Source organism: Echeneis naucrates, chromosome 4, assembly GCF_900963305.1.
Source record: "Echeneis naucrates chromosome 4, fEcheNa1.1, whole genome shotgun sequence".
Lineage (NCBI taxonomy): Eukaryota > Metazoa > Chordata > Actinopteri > Carangiformes > Echeneidae > Echeneis > Echeneis naucrates.
In genome coordinates this window covers 7,571,014-7,593,380 of record NC_042514.1, presented here as the reverse complement: position 1 = coordinate 7,593,380, position 22,367 = coordinate 7,571,014, and the positions used below count along the sequence as shown (strand labels likewise).

Here is a 22,367-nt window from a genome sequence, read left to right as displayed (position 1 = left end):
GCTTGCATGCATGCGCTCTTACCCTGTCTCTCTATATGTATATATTCTGTATCTTTAATAGAAAACCACTGGTCCTGCATCTATCTTTACTGTGTTCCCAGTGAAGAATCACATCAGTATCACCGATAATGTATCGTGTCCATCTTCTTCATTTTTAAATTCTTATTCTTAAGTTCTGTGCAGTTTTCTGTTGGGTGAGTGATTGGCAATGTGTGTGTGTGTGTGTGTGTTGGTTGGGTTAATTGTTGGTTGGACTTTATGGAAAACCCTCTGTGAATCTGTCTATCTGTCTGCTAACGTGGCAGCCTGTTATTACTGCCTCATCCTGTGTGAGACCTTAAGGAGAGCTCTGTCTAATTCTGGGTGCCCCACGCTTGGCAATTATACACATTTAATTTCCACTTGTGAGACAGAAGAAGGCCGCCAACCCGGCAATGGGGAGCTCGCAGAAAGGTCAAGATAGATTATGGTTACTTTCATCTACATTACAATATGTTGTGGTTATTCTCTTCTGAGAAAGTGTAGATGAGCATTTCTATTCAATCATTTGTTTGTGCGATACCTGATGAATAGAGAAGAACAAGGGTGTCATAAATTAGTATTTAGGCATCCAGTCATCTTTATTTGTGAATTCCCTGGGGCTCACTGCCCAAAGCCATTATATAGTTCACCTTTACTGCTCCTGCGCTATGCATTATTGAACCAAGCTGACTGTAATCAATAGAGACGAAATAATAATGTGTGAGCACATTTGTGTGTGTGTGTGTGTGTGTGTGTGTGTGTGTGTGTGTGTGTGTGTTGCTTTTGTATGTGTCTCAAATCTCTCCCTGACTCATGGTCTGCCTCAATGTCTGATGTCCTCATTCATCATTGTGAATAAATATTATTCACTTATTTATCTACAGAAAGAGGCTGTTTTTCTTCCACCAGGCTCATAAATTACCCCCAACCTCTCCAGGTTCACTCTCTCCCATTTAAATAGGCCTATTCAGAGACTGTGTTCTTGTGCTTCTTCTAATCACATGCTTTTCTATGGTGTGTTTCTGTACTTATTTGTGAGTGAACTAGTATCCATAGTAAACTTTCCATTCACTAAAAAAATGGGTTCCCTCAACAGTTACATAGATGCATCACTAGTTTGATCCCCTGCTTCCTCATTGGTTGGTTTAAATCTCTCCTCTTTTCCCGTTGATTAGCTGCCTCCCTCCCCGGCCCCAGCACAAGTTCCTTAAGTGTCACCAACAACCAAACTCCTTATTCCAACTCTGGGAACTCAACTAGTCTACTTAGAAAGCCGTGTGTGTGTATTTATGTAACATGTGTCTGCATCTCCCCCTCCCTTTAGTCCCACAGACAGTCGTTACGCCTCATCAGGTGAGCTGAGCCGTGGCAGCTCTCAGCTCAGTGAGGAGTTTGTTCCTGAAGACGGTGAGAGCTTGCGAGGTTCGGAGTTCTATGATGAGAATGACTCTTATCACTCCTGCCACTCCTCGGTCAGCTATGGCAAGGACGATTCCCCAGGCTGGGATGGCGAAGACCCCCAAGGCATCTACAGCGACGAGGGAGGTTATGTCAAAGATGGAGGCGAGGAGGGGGCGCTGTATGATGAAGACGAGGGCGACATGTACGGGGAGGAAGGAGAGTACAACTATGAAGATGAGGAGGAGATGCCATATGAGGAAGATGAAGATATGTACCCACTTGACGGCACACTCAGCGAAGACCAGGAGCCGCCCTACACCCCAACACCCACAAGTACTGCCCCCACCTTGGTGGCGCCCTCTGATGGGCTGTCCACCACCAGACCTCCTTTGGAGAAGCAGCCATCACTGCATCAGCAGCAGCGCCCAGCCCCCGATCAGCTCCAGCCCCCAGCCTCAGCTCCGGGTCCACCTCCGCTTTCCCAAGATGACACATTACCGCCTTTTAGTTCAGACTCCACAAAACCTACCTTTGCACTCTCAAAGCCAGATACCACCACCACCACCACCACCTCTGTTACCACCACTACAACAACAGCACACATTCCCGCGCCAGAGTCAAAGCCCGTGGAGGCTGAGCCCAAACCTGAGGGCGGACTTGAACTCACCGAGCAGCCTCCAGCTGCAGACAGTGTCCCTTCAGCTCCTGAGGAGAAAACAGAAGAGCCCCTTGCTCCAAGGTGAACACTGTTCAATCCTCACAGCTCTATAGAAGAAGAAATCTCAATTAACCTCATAAATACTATCAGCACATGCACCTCCACATTGTAAGTTTAGTGACTTGCTTTTTGTGCTTTTAGTCCCCAAGTACAGCTGACACCCCCAAAAAAACACAGCTCAGAGGAGTTTCCCTTTAATGTGATTAATATATATTACAGTACAGTACAGTACATTATCTGTTGGGTCTCTTTAAATCATTTTATAAAGAGTTTGGTCTAGACCTGCTCTATGTGTAAAGTGCCTTGATGTCACTTTGTTTTGATTTGATTTAAAATCAATGAAAATATTCTCCCCTCTGTAATTATTGTTTTAGCTTCCCAAAGCGAGAAATCATGGAACCTGGTCCAGCCAGAGCTAAAGCCAACTGGCTTCGACTTTTCAGCAGAGTGCGACTGCAGCTGCAAGAGGTACAGCCTGTGTGCCCGTGTGTGTTTCTCTGTGTCTTTGTGTATATACATTTGGACCCGTTCATGTCAGGTGAAGGCAGCTGGATAACACAGTATGTTGTCTCTGTTGTTGTTATTTATAAGTCCACTGTTTGAGCTCGCTGACTTGTTGCGTCAGCCCCCGCATGTTTTTCAGTTACTGTGTTTTTGTTGTTGTTGACTGGCCCACGGTTTTCTCCAGCTTTTGGTTATTGCTGTGGATTACACTGTATTGTCTTGTGTTTATTTGATAGTTTCTGTTTACCCCTTGTATTGTTTTGCCATTTCATTATTTTCTTTTCAGTTGTTTGCCATCCTCGTAGCGATTTGCATGTAGTCCGCTCTGATTACCCACGCCTGGAGCAGACTCTCAGGTGGGTGTGGCCAGTAGTGTGTTAATCAGTCCAATTTATGTTGTATGTATCCTGTGCAGCTCGTTTACGCAGGGCAAAGCAGCACATAGGAAGCTGCTGTAAGCCTGCTAAGCATCATATTCAAAGCCAGGCGTTTCTCCCCATCATGACTATTCCTGTGCCTCAGTGTGACGCGAGCATCCGGGCTCTGTGATGTTCCCTGAAGAGGCAGACAGACAAAGATTGTGTCTTTTGATAACAGAACAGATAGAATTAGAAATATTATTACCCAGATAGCCATCTGGCTGTAATCTACTTTTACTATGATCCTCAAACACAGAGAAGCCATTGCTGATCAGCGGTCAGCAGTCACCCGACTCAATAACAAAGACACAATACGACTTTAGCACTTTCCTGCTTTCCCCTTTTCTATTTCTCACTTGTACCACTGTTGTATTATTTATTTGTGAGTTCTGGGAACACTTTAGGTTATTGTGGAAACAGCAGCTAGTGAAACTTGCTATGAAATATTGCTTTTTGCCAAGGAACTCCATGAAATATCTCTTGATTTTGTTCTTCCCATTATAAAGGCCACTACAGTATAGTACAGCGCTATAAACATGATACTTCCCGTCCTTCCAGCCAAAGCTCTAATGGCACCCTGTAGGCCTTTCCTTCTCATTTCTTCTCTCTCTTTCTCTCCACAGGCCCGAGGAGAAAGTGTTGGCATCGCCTCTCTGCTTTTATCAGCAGGGTAAATAACTGTGACACTCACACTACAACTGGGGTCAATGAAAATCTATAACCTACCAACCCAAAGCCAGGCCCGTGGCCTCAATATCTGACTGCATTGTACTATCTAACTGAGTTGTTTTATCCATGTTATAGAAGCTAGTGCAGCTACAAAAATAAGGAATGCTGAATCCTATTCTGTGCATATTTTGCCTCCAGGATGGGTGGCGCTCTGTATAGCATTGACAGCATGCCAGACCTCAGGAAGAGGAAAGCGATGCCTCTGGTCAGAGATCTGGTGAGTTTCTGTGCTAATCTCTTTATATTCCCAGACTAAAGTGTCTCTCGTGTGCACGGCCCATTGATCACTCAGCCCAGCGCTCACTCAGCTCAGAGCTCCTTACTGCTAAAGAGGCTCCTGGTCATCTTCTGGCTCTCTGCTTTCTTTTTGTTGTTTTGTCCTTGTCTTTCTATTTGTTTCTTCATTTTTCTTTCATTGTCCTTCTCTTCATCTTATTACTGCACTACATCCGCTGTGCTCACTGACAATGATAAAATTTCCCTGCTGTTAGAGCATGACAGAGCAAGCTGCAGGGCTGAGAGGCCACTAGCAAGGCCAGAGGTTTCTGCAGACACTGATGTCTACCAGATGCTATCTCAAAACAGACTTTTCCATAACCTGACCCTCCCATCTTCCCCATGCCTTCTTACCACCGCCTCATTAATGACACCAAAGGTATAAATCTGCTGGAGGAACCTGTAACTCACATGTACAAGCTGCTTTTTCTTTTAAATCATGGTTCACGCCTTATACTAACAAAAAATAAAAATTAAATTATGACTCCAACATCAGTACTCCATTTTTTCTGCCTTGGTTAAAATGCCTCAAATTTTACTAGAAGATGTAAAATACACATTAAATTCTCAATGTTATTTTATTTTTCCAGAAGGACAATTGAAAATGCAATATGCTTGTTTTCTCCAGTCTTTATTAATCCCTCCAAAACACAGCAAATGCTCAATAACCACATCAGTTTCTCAGCATATTTTTTGTACATTTACATGTCCATGGAAAATTCCCTCCTCTTTCTTGTCTTTTAATTATATTAAATCTCTCTCTTTTCCTCCCACCCTCTCTTCGTTGCCAAAGGCTATGGTGAGTAACATTGGAACCGTTTGCTCATGAAACACTGATATTATCAGGATCCACTAGCTTTCTGGTGGGTCTTAAGTTGTCAACTCCAGCTTGTTGTAACCATTTGGTATATATTTCCAGGCAGATTGTAATAATACACATTGTTCACTGATTAAAAAAAGTGGCCAAGAAGCCAAGAAAAATGAGACTTTCTGTCCTGTCTCTCAGTCTCTGGTTCAGAACTCCAGGAAAGCAGGCATCACCTCGGCCCTGACATCCAGCACGCTGCATAATGAAGAGCTGGTCAGTTCTCAGATCAATTTTTCATGTCATCCTTTCTCAAGGTCAAAGATCGTCCCCCCTTTAAACCTCCTCTTTTGTTGTCTGCACGCGTATAGAAGAGTCATGTCTATAAGAAGACCCTCCAGGCCCTCATTTATCCCATCTCCTGCACCACCCCGCATAACTTTGAGGTGTGGACTGCCACGACACCTACTTACTGCTACGAGTGTGAGGGCCTGCTGTGGGGGATCGCTCGCCAGGGCATGCGCTGTACCGAGTGTGGAGTGAAATGCCACGAAAAGTGTCAAGATCTGCTCAATGCTGACTGTCTACAAAGTAAGAGAAATGTTACAAAATTCATCCATAAATCCATAGTCTCATATGTGTTCAAGGATGAATGATGCTGTATACTGAAGCCTATAGATGTAACAGGAGTTGCGTTTCCCTCTACCAATGTAAAATATTATTTTTTAATCAGTTCATGCATTGTTTAGAGGTGTACTTTGACAGTTGAGGAAATACAAGCTTCTTTTTTTTTTTTTTACTCTTGCAACGTTAAATGAGAAGATTGGCACTGTTCTCGTGTCTGAATGGCAGCCGGTTAGCTTAGTTTTCTATACAGACAACAATTTGTTTTGTTATTTGACAACGTTCATTAAGAATAAACAATGAAACATTTCCCCACATTTTCAGCTAAACTAACTGCTAGCTTCATATTTAGGATTTTACAATCACACATATTTATAAGGGCTGCACAACCTTTTGTTGATTTTTTATTTATTTATTTTTTTTTAGATGTTAGTCATTGCTGCTTTTTTTTTCATTTATTAAAAAATAGTAAATTATCTTAGCCATCTATTTCCTCTTACTGCTATTTGTCAGTGCCAACCTCCTCCTCCCTCTCGCCTCACTCCTACTTTCTTATTTTCCTTGTTTTCTCGAGTGGATATTAAAAGCCGTTTGTCTTTTCTTGTCACCCACCTCTTGCTTTCATCTCTCTTTTACACCATATTTTATTTCCCTACAAATGCCTGCTTCTCATTCATGAAATATAAGTTTGTCATCACCTCTGCAGTCCTCTTATTTGCTCTGAATTAAGTGCCCCAATTTCAAATCATTTTCTGAGTTGTAAAATGCTATTCTCCAGACAGCAATCTTCACAGTTATTGCCATAATTAACTGTATGAGGACTAAGAGCCATATGTATCTCATAGCAGCTATTTTTCTGTGCTTTTCTACATCTGATCATTTTTGTAACTGTGCCACTAACCAGGGGCAGCAGAGAAAAGCTCTAAACATGGTGCCGAGGACCGAACCCAAAATATCATCATGGTTCTTAAAGACCGCATGAAGATCCGTGAGCGGAACAAACCAGAGATCTTTGAACTCATTCAGGAAGTTTTCACCGTCCCCAAGTCCACTCATGTCACCCACATGAAGCAGATCAAACAGAGCGTACTCGATGGCACCTCCAAATGGTCGGCCAAGATCAGCATCACAGGTGAGTGCAGCAGAGAAGCTATGAAGGGAGCTGGCCAACATTTTCAACATCAAAGTCTGAGGAGACAGCACACATCATGCACAGACAAGCGGCCGTTTGCTTGAAGAGAGGTGCTGGTTATGGGGCAATAGGGCAGAAGGTCAGACGAGTTAAGAGGCATCTGCTTGCACCCAAACACAACCACACACATACATACACACAGAGACTGGCTGACTTGGCCCTTTTCCCCCTTGCCAGTGCTGTGTGCCCAGGGTCTACAAGCCAAGGATAAAACCGGATCCAGTGATCCTTATGTCACCGTCCAGGTGGGAAAGACCAAGAAGAGGACCAAGACCATCTACGGGAATCTCAACCCCGTCTGGGAGGAGACATTTAATTTGTGAGTTGAGACTTTTTTGAAAAAAAAAAAGAAAAAGAAATTTGTGGAAGTAATAGTTTCAGTTATTTCTCTTCATCACCAGTTAACACGTTATTGGGTGTTTCCAATCGATTGTATCTGGCTGGTTGCATCTCTGCTTGTTCTGGTCAAAAGAGCATTTAGAAAAATATGAATTTATTGTTATAAGAAATATATTTACTATTATTTTTCTATTGACATTCAGCTCAAGTTGTTGCAGTGTTGCAGCCTTTTACTGACTTTCTCCTGATAAAATTAAATAAATTTAGTTTTGTATTACGCTAGCTCAATGTAGTGACTCAAGAAAGTAATCCATCTGACCTCCTTGGCCAGCTGTCATTGTCAGCTGTGGGTGATTTTCTGTTTCTTTCTATGTAGTGAATGTCACAACTCCTCAGATCGCATCAAGGTGCGAGTTTGGGATGAGGATGATGACATTAAGTCTCGTGTGAAGCAGAAGTTCAAGCGGGAGTCAGATGACTTCCTCGGTCAAACCATCATCGAGGTGCGCACTCTGAGTGGAGAGATGGACGTCTGGTACAATCTTGGTCAGTTAAATTTATAATCTGCATCCCTTCTACTGCATTAATCCAATAATCAGCTCTCCCAACTCTTCACTTATAGGACTCTTAAACTTCAGATCAAGACGTTTCTTTAGCAGTAAATTTGGTGACTGTGTTTGTTGCTGTCTCTCTTGTGCTCTTCACAGACAAGCGTACAGACAAATCAGCTGTTTCTGGGGCTATCCGCATGCACATTAATGTAGAAATCAAAGGAGAGGAGACAGTCGCTCCGTATCACGTTCAGTACACCTGTTTGCATGAGGTAAGTGTGTTTCAGTTTGTATATTTGAACAGGCAGAAGGCTAAAGGATGCATCAGCATTTGTACTTTCTTTTTCTTAAAGCAGGATGATGAGAGCTTTGCTTTATCTTTACTAAAGTGTCTTTAGTACTATTGCAAATGTTCTACCATCACATTAATGACATGTATAGTGCTTCTTCAGCCGTTTGCGTGCATGTGTGTGTGGGTATCGCTCTGCTAAATCGTCCAAATAAGCCATGCCAAACAGGTTAATTCACTTGAGTGACGTGCGCTTCTACAATGGATCCTTTCCAAATTAAACTGGAGTTAATCCTCTGTGAAGTTTGCTTGGTCCTTGTAAGGTAAAGGACCTCTCGAAAGGCAACGACATCAGACCCATTTCCAGCGTGCGTCAGTCTGTGCAGAGAACTCCACTGATTGATTATAGAGCAGTCACATCCTTGTATGGAATCATTACTTGGCCCATTACTCAACAGAGCACATTAGCTGAACCTTAACCGACAAATGACCGCTGTTATTGCTGAAGATAAGTGGCCATAAACCACAAAGCCAACTCAGGATGTTTTACGGCATAAGGCTTTATGGCTGAGTAGCAAAGACGGCACCTTGTGTTGGCCTCATAATTTAGTTTAATGGCTAATTTAACTAGCCTGGCCTTTTAACAGTAAACAGGCTGAGAGGTTGAAATCTGTTTAGTTTTTGTACAGTGAAATGTATTTTCCACGTATCCTCCTCTCTTCTCTCGAACTTTCCTCTCTGTAGAACCTCTTCCACTATGTGACAGACATCCAGAACAACGGAGTGGTGAAGATCCCGGATGCTAAAGGGGACGATGCGTGGAAGGTTTACTTTGAGGAGACTCCCCAGGAGATTGTGGATGAATTTGCCATGCGCTACGGAGTGGAGTCAATCTATCAGGCAATGACGTATGTTACTGTCACAAAACTGCCGTTTTGCATTTGCTGTTTTCATGAATCCAGCGCTCCGTGTGTTCATACTAACTAGTGTTTGTTTACATGCCTATCTCTGGTTTGCAGCCACTTTGCCTGCCTGTCATCCAAGTACATGTGTCCAGGTGTGCCTGCAGTAATGAGCACCCTGCTGGCTAACATCAACGCCTACTACGCCCACACCACACAGGCAACAAACAACGTCTCTGCCTCTGACCGCTTTGCAGCCTCTAACTTTGGGGTGAGATATTAATCAGAAACAGCTGGCACATTTTTGTTCAGCAAATAGTTTAATTTTTACAAATTTATCCACACAGCACCATAATTCCTGTGTTTACCACTCACTTCTTTTTCAATCTAAATGTACTGCATATTTTAAGCAACATACTGTGTTGGCCATCTGTTTAATAATTTCTATTATATTACTATACACACAGAAAGAGCGATTTGTCAAGCTTCTGGATCAGCTGCACAACTCGCTAAGAATCGACCTGTCCATGTACCGAGTAAGATATTTCTTTGTTAATATTGTTATCTTCTATATCTCTAATGCTTTTCTTTTTCCTGAAACACTAAAGCAAAGCAGCCGGATGTGTTAATTAGAGTTTGAAACATTCAGAGACATTCAACAAACAGCGCAGACACCCACACTGTTTTTCGGTGGTGATGGAAATTGTGTGACAATGCTGAATCTTGCCCATGGAAACAGCAAAGCACACCGGACAAAGATGGAGGTGATATCATCTACTGCTCACCACTTCTTTTATTATTTTTATATTTTGGTCTGACTGCAGAACAACTTCCCAGCCAGCAGTCCTGAAAGGCTGCAGGATCTAAAGTCCACAGTTGACCTCCTCACCAGTATTACCTTCTTCAGAATGAAGGTACAGTCCCTTCATCTTCCAGCCACGTGTCTTCAAGTGTTTTAAATCATGTAAAGAAAGCAATAAAAACACAGCAATACGCTTTATTCTGTGTTTAAAGTATTTTTTCTGGTCAGGTCATCATGAAAAAATGAATGAGTCTCATTCTTTCTCTCTCTGTGTTCAGGTTCAGGAACTTCAGTCTCCACCCAGAGCCAGTCAGGTGGTGAAGGACTGTGTCAAAGCTTGCCTCAACTCCACCTACGAGTACATCTTTAATAACTGTCATGAACTCTACAGCCGCGAGTATCAGACAGACCCGGTAAGAAACAGTAACGAAAAGGATGCCAATGTAGGTGTGAGCAAAAGTTTCTCTCTCTCTTTCTCTCATCCTTAAAATGTTTAAATTCAGATTATCTTATTAGCGTGGCCGTCACTTGCACATCACTATAAATAATTATACCAAACAAATATTTTAACAAAAAATGTAAAATGTGGTTTTATCTTCACATCTATGTTATGTGACATCACAGTGTGTTATTTTTTTTCTAAGTAATTAAGGTTTTGTTTTGCTTTATTATTATTACTTGAGCAAAGACAACACTGTAACAAGAGGTGTTGCTCAGTCTCTTAATGTGGTTGTTGGCAGAACAGACCCAGTCCGTGGACAAGTTTTACTAAGGCTAAGATTAATTTGTCAGTTCACGCTGTGTTTCCTGTTCCTGTTCCCATGCTTGAAAAAAATCTACTTTTCTGCTGTGCATTTCCAAGAATGATGTAGGTCTCTTTTTCTTCAGTAGTACTGTGTTTCTATTCGTCAGTAGAAACAAACAGGATAAGTTGTAGGTGAAGAAGTTATTTAGTTACTGTTTTCTTCACAAATTCTACTAATCTTAAGTGTCCTTTACAGGTCCTTGGCTAATTAATTTTTCCCCTTAGAAAGATTCCTGTGTACAAGTAATATTTTTAAGTCCACCCTGTTTGATTTCTGGTGTGTAAAATGTGTTGTGACTCTGCTGGGTGTTCATGCCTGTACTTTGAGTGTAAGAGCGGAGAGTTGTCTCCATCATCCCTTCAGTCTGAGTGGGCCAGACTCTTCCATCCATTATTCCTGCATCATATTTCAACATGGATTTGCAAAACTTGCTTTGAGTCCCCATTCAGACTGCCTGGTGAATTTTCAAATAAGCATTTTTGCCTTTGAATAAACATTTCATCCTTAGGGATGTTGCTATATTTATTCAAGATCATTTTTCATTTCCTGCAAGGCTCATCTTAGTTCTGTTTTGTTTTTTGTTTTTTTACTTCCTACGCATCTTCAGCTATTTCAAAGACGTCGCTCAGAGAGTTGACATTCTGAGTCAGTTAGCAACACAATCAAGAATTCCCTTCAAAAAATTCCCTCTGTCTCAAATAATAAAAAAATGCATTAGTCAAACTCCCATTAAGAGAATTGAATGGTCACACATTCACAATTACACAATTTCACAACTACAAGTTGATATTTGTTTTGGCTGTCATATTTGTAATTAAGTGACCAGCAAGCAAAAAAACCTCCTGTGTTAATTTTGTTTGGATTCCAGGCCAAGCAAGGTGCAGTGCCTCCCGAGGAGCAGGGACCAAGCATCAAGAATCTGGACTTCTGGTCCAAACTCATCACCCTTATTGTCTCCATCATCGAGGAGGACAAAAACTCCTACACTCCCTGCCTAAACCAGTATGTTCATTAATATTCTTCTGTGGCTTCTCTTTTTGTCAAATTTGATCAGATGTATTAATGGCATGTTTCCATTCTTTTGTCCCCCATCAAGATTTCCCCAGGAGCTCAACGTGGGTAAAATCAGTGCTGAAGTTATGTGGAACCTGTTTGCTCAGGATATGAAATATGCAATGGAGGGTGAGTGCATGTCATGGATACCTCTAGCTTCTGAGTTTACAGAGTCAGAGAGCTGGTGATTAGTTTTAGAAATGAAACCACCAACAGTGACTTGGTGGTTTAAGTTCTCTTTATGGTGATAACTGATTCAGAGTGATCTGTAACAGGTTGAACGGTTAGTTCAACTTCACTTTTCCGGGTGGTTTTAAATGTAAATACTTTAGATCATTTGAGTTATTTTTTATTTGGAGTTATTTATTTGGTCTGTTCAAAATCAGCCCTCAAGAGGTTCACATTGCTTTCAGGCTAATATGTCTCTATATTAATATCTCCATCTGTCTGATATATATTGCACCACTGAGCTCTTAAAGGTGTGGCTGAGATTTCATAAGAAGGGATCAAATGGGTTACATAATTCAGATGACCTTTAAGGAGCTCCTTATTAGATAGACAGGGGCTTCAATGTCTGCAAATGAGAAACTAAAATCTTTTCCATCCATTAACACACAAAGGCAGGCAAAGGACTAACGCATAGTGGGCGTCTTGTGATTCGTCACAGAGCTCAAAACTGCCATAGCAGGGGTGGGGGGGGGTTTGTTAGCCTACAAACAAATAAATGTTGAAAAATGTATTATCACCTGGTGTAGAGATACACAAGGTAATATTTCTTATGCTTATGGATCTTAGATTTCTGTGTTAGCACAACAACAACAAAAAAAGAAAGCTCATGCCAAATTTCAGGTTTTATTAATTTTTTCTTAAAATTCTCTTTTGTAATTGTCTTGAGCTATCACAGCAACACAAAACATGATTGTGTACTCGATCGATTATATGCAACAAATCCATGAGGATGTGAGTTTCATGAGAGACTCTTGGACAATGCCTCTGTAGGCACCGTGGATGTGTGATAACTGCAGGTGAACTTAAACACTTAAACACTTTTTACGTAACTTGGATTTGTCTGATTTGTTCTTTCCCTCAGAGCATGAAAAGAATCGCTTGTGTAAGAGTGCAGATTACATGAACCTGCACTTCAAAGTCAAATGGCTATACAACGAGTACTGCAAAGACCTTCCCTTCTTTAAAAGCAGAGTGCCTGAATATCCTGCGTGAGTAGCCGCTTGAACGTCATTGATTCAGAGACATACACATACGTAGATATTAGAATATGGAACTAAAGGTTTTTGTGTGTATATGCAAATTTGTGTTCCATGTTTTCCTCTCTTCATAGGTGGTTTGAGCCATTTGTCATCCAGTGGCTGGACGAAAATGAGGAAGTGTCTCGGGACTTTCTGCACGGTGCTTTGGAAAGAGACAAAAAAGACGGGGTAAAAGCTTCCAGCTCTTTCTCCTTATCATCTGTTTGCTCCCCTGGAAATGCTGAGTCACTGTTGTTTAGACAGAGTTACTTTAATGCTTTCTTTGTACTTCCTCTATCACACTCAAAAGTTATCTACCAAAGTTTTCTCCGCCCTCCTTCACTCTCTTCCTCGCTCCCCCCTGCCTCCCGTGAATGCTTCAAAGACAGCAATAGAGACACGGACACAGCAGAGCAAGCTCAAAGCCAAAACTGTGTTTGGCTAAGAGGATGTTTCAGTGCAAGTGCTTCATCATGTAAAGAGATTCCTCCGAAGTTGAAAGAAGTGTAGATAAGACGTGCATGTGCTCGAGGAGACGGATAACTCTGACAGCAGGATATTGTGAATTAATGGCCTTGTTATTTAAACAAAAAAAAAAAAAAATCAGTTTTGACTGCAGGAACACTGTTTTCACCTCATTACTCAGGCTCTCTTGAAGAGCACCTTGTCACCCACCTCCAGCCAATTAGAGAGCAGACACACAGAAGCAGCCAATTAGAGGGAAACAGACAGGCGCTCCCACCTGTCCGCAGATGGCTGTTCAGCTGGCAGCATTGTTGAGGCTCTGAACATGCAGTGAGAGATAACAAAGGTCCAGTTTAATATAGCACACATAGTTGAAGGGGCCCATGGGCCACATCTTGCAAGTCTCAGCTGAATGTCAGCCTCTCACCTGCATCCTCAACCTTTAGCCTTTCTCCTTTTCCTGATCTAATCTGTCACCTCTCCTCTACTCCCTGTGTGGGTTTTTAATCTTCTCGTCTTCTGCCGCACAGTTCCAGGTCACATCAGAGCACGCTCTCTTCTCCTGTTCGGTGGTGGATGTGTTTTCCCAGCTCAACCAGAGCTTCGAGATCATTAGGAAACTAGAGTGTCCGGATCCACAGATTGTGGGACACTACATGAAGCGATTTGCCAAGGTGCGGTGACAACAACTTTAGTTTCAAGTAAAATCATAGCACAGTAAATCATTCAATCAAGACAGAGAAACTGATCTTCATATATCACCTGATGACTTATTTGATGTTCTTCTTCCCTCTTCAGACCATCAGCAATGTGCTTCTCTCTTATGCTGATATAATCTCTAAATTGTTTGCCAACTACGTCACCATGGAGAAGGTGGTGAGTGGCCAAAGACCTGATGAACCCATTTATATTCCTGCAAAGAAGTCAGTTCAGCCAATGCCAAATATGCATGATATGTTACAGTTGTGTTCAGTTTATTTATATTTATATAAGTGTTTGTTTTTTAAATGACATCCTAAAAGGTGATGCACTGTGAATTTAGAAGTGTTTCAGACAGTCATGTGCCATCTTGTCTTCAGCCCTGCATCTTGATCAACAACATTCAACAGCTGAGAGTTCAGCTGGAGAAGATGTTTGAAGCAATGGGAGGAAAAGATGTAAGTGATTCCCCCTTTTCATCCAACCCTCATCTGGTATCATTCACCAGCTACACTTTGTGTGTGTGTGTGTGTGTGTGCATTTTGTCACAGCTGCCTCGTTCAGTTCACTAACGTGTCCATTAGCAACATGATTACTGCCCAATCACTGCAGCCAGCTCTGTGTGTGTGTGTGTGTGTTTCTTTCTCTGCACTTCAGCTGTGTGTGGAGGCCAGTGATATCCTGAAAGACCTGCAGGTGAAGCTCAACAATGTCATGGACGATCTCAGTAGGGTCTTTGCTGTCAGGTAGAAACTCTCCCACGCATTGTGCCATGCGTATTTTCATCCATGGAGAAATCTACATCCCAAGCACGCTAACTCTGACATGAATGTGATGTGTATTTGAACAGACATTAAAATCACCCTCCATTTTTTTTCCTCTGCAGTTTCCAGCCTCATATTGAGGAAAATGTGAAGCAGATGGGGGACATCTTAGCTCAGGTGAAGGGAACCTCAAATATAGGAAATGCCAGCAGCGTGGCCCAGGATGCTGACAACGTCCTGCAGCCCATCATGGAGTTCCTAGACAGCAAGTGAGGAAATTAACATTTTTTATGACAATCTAATAATTTATTTTTATTTCATTTTTTTTTTCAGTTTTGCAGTCACTTCATTATTAAAACTATTTATACAAGGTCAGATAAACTTGTGGACATGCTGTTTTTGTCTCAGCAAAAAAGAGTTTGTTTAAGTGTGGGTTAGGGCTAGGAAAGTAGTGAAAGTCTTTTCCGTTTGCCTGACAAGTCTTTTGGTCATGAGGGGATTTCTATCATCCTCCCATTTTTGTTCCATTCTTTGGTGTCTTTAAAAAAAAAAAAAAAAAAAAGTTTTTCCACTCAACAAAACAGTATTCACCTGTGTGTTCTGCTGCTTGTTATTCAACTCCCCTTCCTTTCTTCTCCCTCCGCCCACCTCTTGCCAGCCTGACTTTGTTTGCTAAGATCTGTGAGAAGACTGTGCTGAAGCGTGTGTTGAAGGAGTTGTGGAAGCTGGTGATGAACACAATGGAGAAGACCATTGTCCTGCCACCACTCACAGACCAAACGGTGAGAGCACACAGCTTCTTACAATAAATTAGCACTTATACTGGATATACAAGTGCACACAAAAATACACATAGTGAGTCATGTGAGTATGCAAAGTCCAGTGAAAAACCAACATGGAAAACAAATATCTGACTAGTTAATATGCTCTGATGATGACCATGGCATAAGGTAGACAACAGAGACCTGACTTACAAAACATGGAACACACGCACACCTACACATTCACAAACCTGCACATGAAGCTGCCAAGGCGGCATCAAAGTTAGAGGAGGAAGACGAGAAAGGGAATGATACAAAGGCAGACATTTTGTGTGTATTAGGATTCTGGATGGCCCTCCTGTAAAACAAGTGCTGGAGGAAGATCAAACTGCTTTTGCTTCACATCAACATGGCATCCTATCCACACTGCAGCCCCTACACACATCATATTTAACATGGCCCCCGGTACCTTCAGTCATCCAAGAAAAAAAAAAAAAAAAAAAAAGATACAGGAGAAAGAAGAAAGGAGTGCACCATATCATTATGACACCAGCTCATGGCTGCTCTCCAGTTTGTCAGCTGAAAATTATTTTTGCGATATTCCTGATTTTATGAGTAACGAACGACAGGGCGGCAGAAAATGTTTGCCCAAAGGATCTGGCCCACTTCCAAGAAGAATCGTACATTTTGGAAAGCAGCCACTTGTTTTCTTTTGTTTTGGATATATATGTTCTTATTTGTGTTTGGTTATAAAAGAAAGAGCCTCATATCACTATTAAGGCAATTAATAATCTCTAATTGTCATCTGTGGTACTTGCCAGCACTTTATTGTCGTGACTGGCTCAGCTTCAGATTACATGTCTGTAGTTCGGCTCTGTCCAAATAAACAGAAACAGGAAAAGTGTGTAAAATCCACATGATCTTTTAAAGAGTAGCTGTTCATTTGAAGCTGCTGTTAAAAGCTTCAACACTTCCGCAGTATTAAAGCTACTAATTTTCAGACCTTTCTGAGCTGTAGAAGCGTCCTTGAGTCCAGGCTTTAGACAGGTGTAAATTGGTTCCTGGTCCCTGCAGCCGTAAGGCCCAAACTTGTGTTTTTAATTGATGTGGGGCTCTTTGCAGCTTGACTGACCCTTTTCTCTGGTTGTTGTTGTTGTTGTGATTACTATTACGTCCTGCTCCCACCGCTCTCCCTCCACAGATGATTGTAAGTACAGCACTCCTGCGTGTGTGTCTGTCTGTCCGTCTACGGTGGTTGATTCTCTGCTTCATGTGGCTGCGAACGTCCCTTGTTTTTTTGCCCCACATCACACCCTCTCGTTTCTCACAGCCTCTGTCCCATCTCTCTTCTCTTCTCCAACTCTGTCTCTCCTTTGAGAAGACAGAAGCATGGTGCATTCCTGACTGGTTTCGATAGGTCCCACCCCCTTCAACAATCTGCACCAATCAGTGCCCCCTCCCCCTCTTCTGCTGTCTCTTCTTCCTGAGCACTCTCCTCAAACAGGAAGTGGTACTCCTTTCTTGCGCCTGTTGTTGCCTTGTCTCTTCTCATGCATTGTGTCCTTTTACTGGGACTCTGGTGGGGTGACTGATCTCTCGGTGGCTTGGTATCTGCCGTCCTACCCCCATCTCCAGTCCCCCCCCTCCCCCGTCCTTCTCTGCCCCACCTACCCTCCGTCCTTTCTCTCCTGTTTGAATTGTGTCCTGACTCCTCACCCCCTATTGTGGGTTTGTTGCTTGCATCTGATCTATTTCAAAACTGCAGTTTCTTTCACTATATTTTACAACACGTTACTGTAGGTCTCTGCAGACCTGCTATGTTGGTCCGTCCTGGTTTGGTTTTATGTTCTGTTGTCATCTGATGATTGTAATCCAGGTATTATATCAGCAGTCCTGATGCACTAATGGCTCCTTCTTAGAGGATGTTTTTGGTTTGAGTTGATGTCAAAATGAAAGATGGATTCAATTAACCGTCCAAAAATTTTTTTGTGTTGCATTTAAAGCTCTAGTAGCTGACTTTCTTCATAATGAAGTAAGGCAGTCATCTTGATTAATGCCTTTGCAAATCGTACATTGGTACCAAATTGAAGAGTTGCACAGACAATGTGTCAGGAAAGATGTTTCTTGGTCTGAGGTGATGACTTCTGACCTTATGTCTGAGGCAAAGTCAACACATAGCTTTAATATAATGAATTCTGGGATATTCTAAAATTTGAAACATACCTTTTCCTCTTTTAGCTGACAAGTTAAATATAGACACTACCTTTCTGAGGTTATAGCTGAGGGTTAGATGAGAAGATTGATACTGTCATGCCTCTGTTATCAGTATTTTATATCAACAGTGGATCACATGACTACTTGCCACATCGTTGCTTGGGACCCTTGTTTCATGTCACACCCCTCCCCTCTGTACATGTTCTCTTGACATCTCTACTGCCAGTCAAGGCAAAAACAAACACAAAAAGTGTCACTTTGGTCTTCCAGCCAACAACACTACATGACACTGCAGTTTTTAGTTTTTAAAAAAAAAAAAAAAGACTGGTGAGCAAAGAGACTGGCCTGTCACAACTTGTTTCCGCTAGATAAATTGTCGCAGGTTCTTTTTCTATTGTGCTGGCAAAAAGTCGAAGATGTGTCTTACTAATTAGTTTACTTTTGGAGAGCTGGTCAGCAGATTTATTAATCTTCTGGGGGAGGAGGGCTAAATTTCTCCATTATTTATGGCAAAGGCCTAAGAGTTGTATCAATCTTTTCATTTAACACAGAAATTAACCAGTTCCAATCAGAATCAGAGTCAGAAATTGATGGAGTGCATCATATTTGTAAGAAAAATTTTGAAATTAGGATTTTTACTCTTCAGTATTTCCTTGCTTCCTGGTACCTGCCACAACCTTTGACTCCTGTCATGTTTGTCCCTCTTTATTTAAGACACAAACATGTTATTGTTGATTTTGGGTAAAAAAAAAAAGAAAAAAAAAAAAGAAAATCAATAAATAAATAAAGATGGCAACATCCCTGGCAGTGATGAGCACCCCCAATTTTATTTACATTTTGCAGAGCAGAGCAACATGTTCAGTTTTAAGTCAGCCTGCAGGGACGGGCCACTGCTTGAAGTATTAACCAAATGCTCTCTTTCCAGGGGAGACTGAAGAGTGCTTCTCACAGTGATGTAAGGACTAAACCCCTTCAGATCAATGTGTCTTGTCTCTCCATGTCTTCTCTCCATGTCTGTGTCACTCTACTTAAGTTCCCAAGTCCAACAAAGCAGTGGAAATATTGATTGTGTGTATATATATATATATATATTTTTTTTTTTTTTTTTTTTTTTAATTGTTTTGCAGCATATGCTGTGGGAGTCATACTATCAGTCATGCTGTAGCGAGAAGCTGCGAACATTTAAACGCCAACGCAGCACAAATCCCTAACCCTAACCTGCTACGTTGCCAGAAGGCAACACAGAAGAGAAAAAACCAGACATTCAATCATAGAAATGCAAGTCATGGGGAGCCCCTTTAACCTGGGGCTTCTGGTGCATTTGCTTGTAGGGTCAACAGCAAAAGGTAACAGCATCTTCTTTAATGTCTGACACTTTTTTGTATCGTGTAACACCAGTGGGAGTCAGAGTTATTTCAGAATCTGAAATATAGCTGATGTGTATATTTATTTTTCTCTATAGTTTTTATGATATGCTCTCCTCAACATAGATTTCTTTTATTTTCTGCCTTAACTGTGATGTTTGTACGAGCCACCTGCGGATTCTTGTAAAATGATGTTTCACATCCAGAGCTGTAACCAAAGATAGGACTTGAAGGCCTCAGTGGCATTATTTTAGTAGAGTATTGTATTAGGTTGGACTTCCTCTAAATACCTACGTGCACTACAGTGAAATTGCAGAGCTGCTATGTGTGTGCATGTGTGTATTCAGGAAAGCACGAGTATGTCTACCTTTTTTTTCCCTCGCCACGAGCTGAGCCACTTTCCCTTCTCTTCGTAATTGTGTGTGTGTGTGTGTGTGTGTGTGTGTGTGTGTGTGTGTGTGTGTGTGTGTGTGTGTGTGTATAACAAGCGTAATGTTTTGGAATGAGTAAATCACAGATAAGTATGATAACAGCAGTTGGAGGAAAAGGTTCCTTGACATCTGTAAAGCGGCTTAGAGTGAGTGGTTATGAATGTGTGTCAGAAACGTTGCTGTCTTCAGTGTGACACTAAGCCGTTTACTGTTGCCCTGTTTTGTCATGATAATAACAGTACTCCTCTCGCTCCCTCTCCCTCCCTGTCCACCGTTCTTCTATCTGTCTTTTTCTCGGTGTTTCATCCAGGGCACTCAGCTCATCTTTAATGCTGCAAAGGAACTGGGACAGCTGTCCAAGCTGAAGGTATAACCTGATTTTTACACCGCTGGATTCTGGGCTCCTGATTCTAATGGCTCAGAAAAGATGACGCAGAGCATTTGAATGGACAGATTGGTCATTTTGTGGTTGTTTTCAGGAGCACATGGTTCGTGAGGAGGCCAAAGCGCTCACACCAAAGCAATGTGCAGTGATAGAGCTGGCTCTCGACACCATCAAGGTAAATTTCCTTTATGGTGTCATCTACAGTTTTACCTTCCAGATTCTTTACTCTTTTTTTTTTTTTTTTTTTTTTATTATCTTTATAGCTGTGTGATTTATTTGTATAAATTCTCTTTATTTAGGAACAGGTGATGTTTGGTTAAAGGAGACAAAAAACAAACAAAAAAAAAGAAAAACAAACCCAACTGTATTGACCGTATGTGTGTTTTTCAATTACGTGAAAAAATTCTTTGTATCTTCCTTGTAAGTGCTAATATACATATTTAATTGGTTTTGCTTGTGTCAGAAGCTGCCATCACATGGTGACACTTGAAGTGATCCTTCAAGCTTCATCAGTGTTGGGTTGCCGTTTACATTGCAGTCTTTTCTTTTATTTTTTTGACTCAGGGTTAGGGTTAGGCCTATAAAAACACAGAATATGGTGAAATGCTTTAAAAGCTCATATTTTGACTGACCAAAGTTTTTCAATTCACTACAAAGGAAGTTTAAGAATTGTGACATTTTATAACCAAGGGACCATCAATTCTTTGACAAATAATAAGAAATGATCAGTAATGAGAAATAATCTCCCCCAACAGGACATAAGTTAACAGTTCTGTTCTGTCTGTTTGCTTCTGTGTGTATTAGCAATACTTCCATGCTGGTGGTGTGGGTCTGAAGAAGACTTTCTTAGAGAAGAGTCCTGACCTCCAGTCTCTTCATTACGCCCTCTCGCTCTACACACAAGCCACAGACAAACTCATTAAGACCTTTGTCCAGTCACAGCACACACAAGGTAACCTCATGGTCTTTTCTCCGTGACTCTCTTCACTTTCTTTGTCTGATTTCGACTCTCTTTACTAGATGCAAACCTAATTTCTAATATTGTGTAATTCTCTGAATCAGATTGTCTCTATATCCCTTTTTTTTTTTTCTCCTTCTGCTCTCTGAGGAGCCACTTCACGCAGCGTCTCCCGCTCCTTTGTTGATTTAAGGGTTTCCCAAACGCAGGGCTTTAGATCCTGAAAATGTTGTGCCTGCTTTGTAGAGCGTAAAGCCTGCAGAAACACAGACACTATCCTTTACATGATATGACAGCTATTTGCAATGAAAAAAATACCCACCCCCTCTTTTATCTCACTCTTTGATTCATTTGCTCCATCCCACCATCAAATGGCTACAATAACAGCCTTCATCTTTGTGGAAGCACTGATGCTGACACACTGTCCCCGCTGGTTGAAATGCTACTTGAGTGTGTGATCATTTAAACTTTAATTAGGAAAAAAAAGGTGCTTTTTGGAGCATACATAAAATACATTTTATTGGAGTAGATCTGTGGTAGCTTTGCATGTTACAGGCCATCTCCTCACTGCAGATCAGAAGAATAAAGAAACAACCAGAGCTGTTCATTAGAAATAACTCATTAGACACAAGACTTATACATGTTGGTTTGTTTTTCTTCTCTGTAACCTCTGCAAACCTCATCTTTCTACATGTTTCTCTTCTCTCTGTCTACTCCCTTCTTCTGCCCTGTCTGTGGGGCCAGTGTTCGACGGGAAGGGGGTGAGGTTCACCACTAGTGAGGATGTTTACCCAGACAAGGGTATGTGACACTCAGGCTCCGAGCCCAAGATATCCAAAACTCCCAGAAAGCCTCTAGACCAAAGCCCAACTCTCTCCACCTTTCTCCTGCCTCCCCATGTGCATCCCAAAACTCCCCTGCCTGCTCAAACTCATTCCAGCAGACAAGTGCAGCGAACAAACTGAACATACCTCCTTTCCCTTTCTCTCTCTTGCTGCCTTTTTTGCACACACACACGCCCACCACAACAATAATGACATGGACTTTATGCATTCATGCATGTACCACTGTATACACACTGATGTCTGTATGTATGGAGCTGCACTGAATACATACGCCTTGGACTGTATGTATGAGCAGACACTTCAGCATGATGTGGCGGACATCAGAAGAAAACAACAGAAATGCATTAAAGTGTGGAAGCACCCTGATGCAGCATGATGTCACGGAGAGAGGCCAAGGGCTGAGCAAGCATGTGTGTGTGTGTGTGTGTGGGTGTGGGTAAAAGGGAGAGCAATGTGACTGAGTGAGACTGAAGGTTTCTGAAGCAGAAGCACAGTGTTTTGTGAGAACAAAGAGGAAATGGTTAAACCCCCCCCACGTTACCGCCCCTCCCGCTGTGTCTGAAGTGAGAGATGCTGATGAAGAGGAGTAGATTATGAAGACGATGATGGCTGTTGGCTCAGTTTGTCTGGGAGGGTCCTCTGTCCCTGCCGACTCTGTCATCATACACAAACACAGTAAGAGACGGACAAACGCGCACACACACAGCTCCCACGTGCATTCACCCCCCGCAGCAATGATGAGAGGAGGGTGCTCAACTCATCTCCCCTCCCCTCACAGACTGAGCTAATCAGACACAGCCCCT

General features: G+C 41.9%; 1 protein-coding gene across 1 annotated transcript in view; it reads left to right on the top strand.

Moving 5' to 3' along the window:
* The window catches only part of unc13a (unc-13 homolog A (C. elegans)), a 41,276-nt gene that overhangs the window by 11,327 nt on the left and 7,582 nt on the right, over nt 1–22,367 (top strand). The window contains exons 11-41 of the mRNA XM_029499397.1: nt 1,346–2,161; nt 2,515–2,608; nt 3,687–3,733; nt 3,931–4,009; nt 4,862–4,867; nt 5,075–5,149; nt 5,245–5,464; nt 6,402–6,629; nt 6,867–7,008; nt 7,405–7,574; nt 7,736–7,851; nt 8,613–8,776; nt 8,888–9,041; nt 9,238–9,306; nt 9,595–9,684; nt 9,851–9,985; nt 11,247–11,380; nt 11,475–11,560; nt 12,522–12,648; nt 12,771–12,867; nt 13,674–13,817; nt 13,942–14,019; nt 14,223–14,300; nt 14,500–14,588; nt 14,729–14,875; nt 15,265–15,388; nt 16,569–16,574; nt 18,507–18,536; nt 19,687–19,743; nt 19,856–19,936; nt 20,566–20,713. Coding sequence (XP_029355257.1) covers nt 1,346–2,161; nt 2,515–2,608; nt 3,687–3,733; nt 3,931–4,009; nt 4,862–4,867; nt 5,075–5,149; nt 5,245–5,464; nt 6,402–6,629; nt 6,867–7,008; nt 7,405–7,574; nt 7,736–7,851; nt 8,613–8,776; nt 8,888–9,041; nt 9,238–9,306; nt 9,595–9,684; nt 9,851–9,985; nt 11,247–11,380; nt 11,475–11,560; nt 12,522–12,648; nt 12,771–12,867; nt 13,674–13,817; nt 13,942–14,019; nt 14,223–14,300; nt 14,500–14,588; nt 14,729–14,875; nt 15,265–15,388; nt 16,569–16,574; nt 18,507–18,536; nt 19,687–19,743; nt 19,856–19,936; nt 20,566–20,713 — 4,031 coding nt within the window. The remainder of the gene's footprint in view (nt 1–1,345; nt 2,162–2,514; nt 2,609–3,686; nt 3,734–3,930; nt 4,010–4,861; nt 4,868–5,074; nt 5,150–5,244; nt 5,465–6,401; nt 6,630–6,866; nt 7,009–7,404; nt 7,575–7,735; nt 7,852–8,612; nt 8,777–8,887; nt 9,042–9,237; nt 9,307–9,594; nt 9,685–9,850; nt 9,986–11,246; nt 11,381–11,474; nt 11,561–12,521; nt 12,649–12,770; nt 12,868–13,673; nt 13,818–13,941; nt 14,020–14,222; nt 14,301–14,499; nt 14,589–14,728; nt 14,876–15,264; nt 15,389–16,568; nt 16,575–18,506; nt 18,537–19,686; nt 19,744–19,855; nt 19,937–20,565; nt 20,714–22,367) is intronic.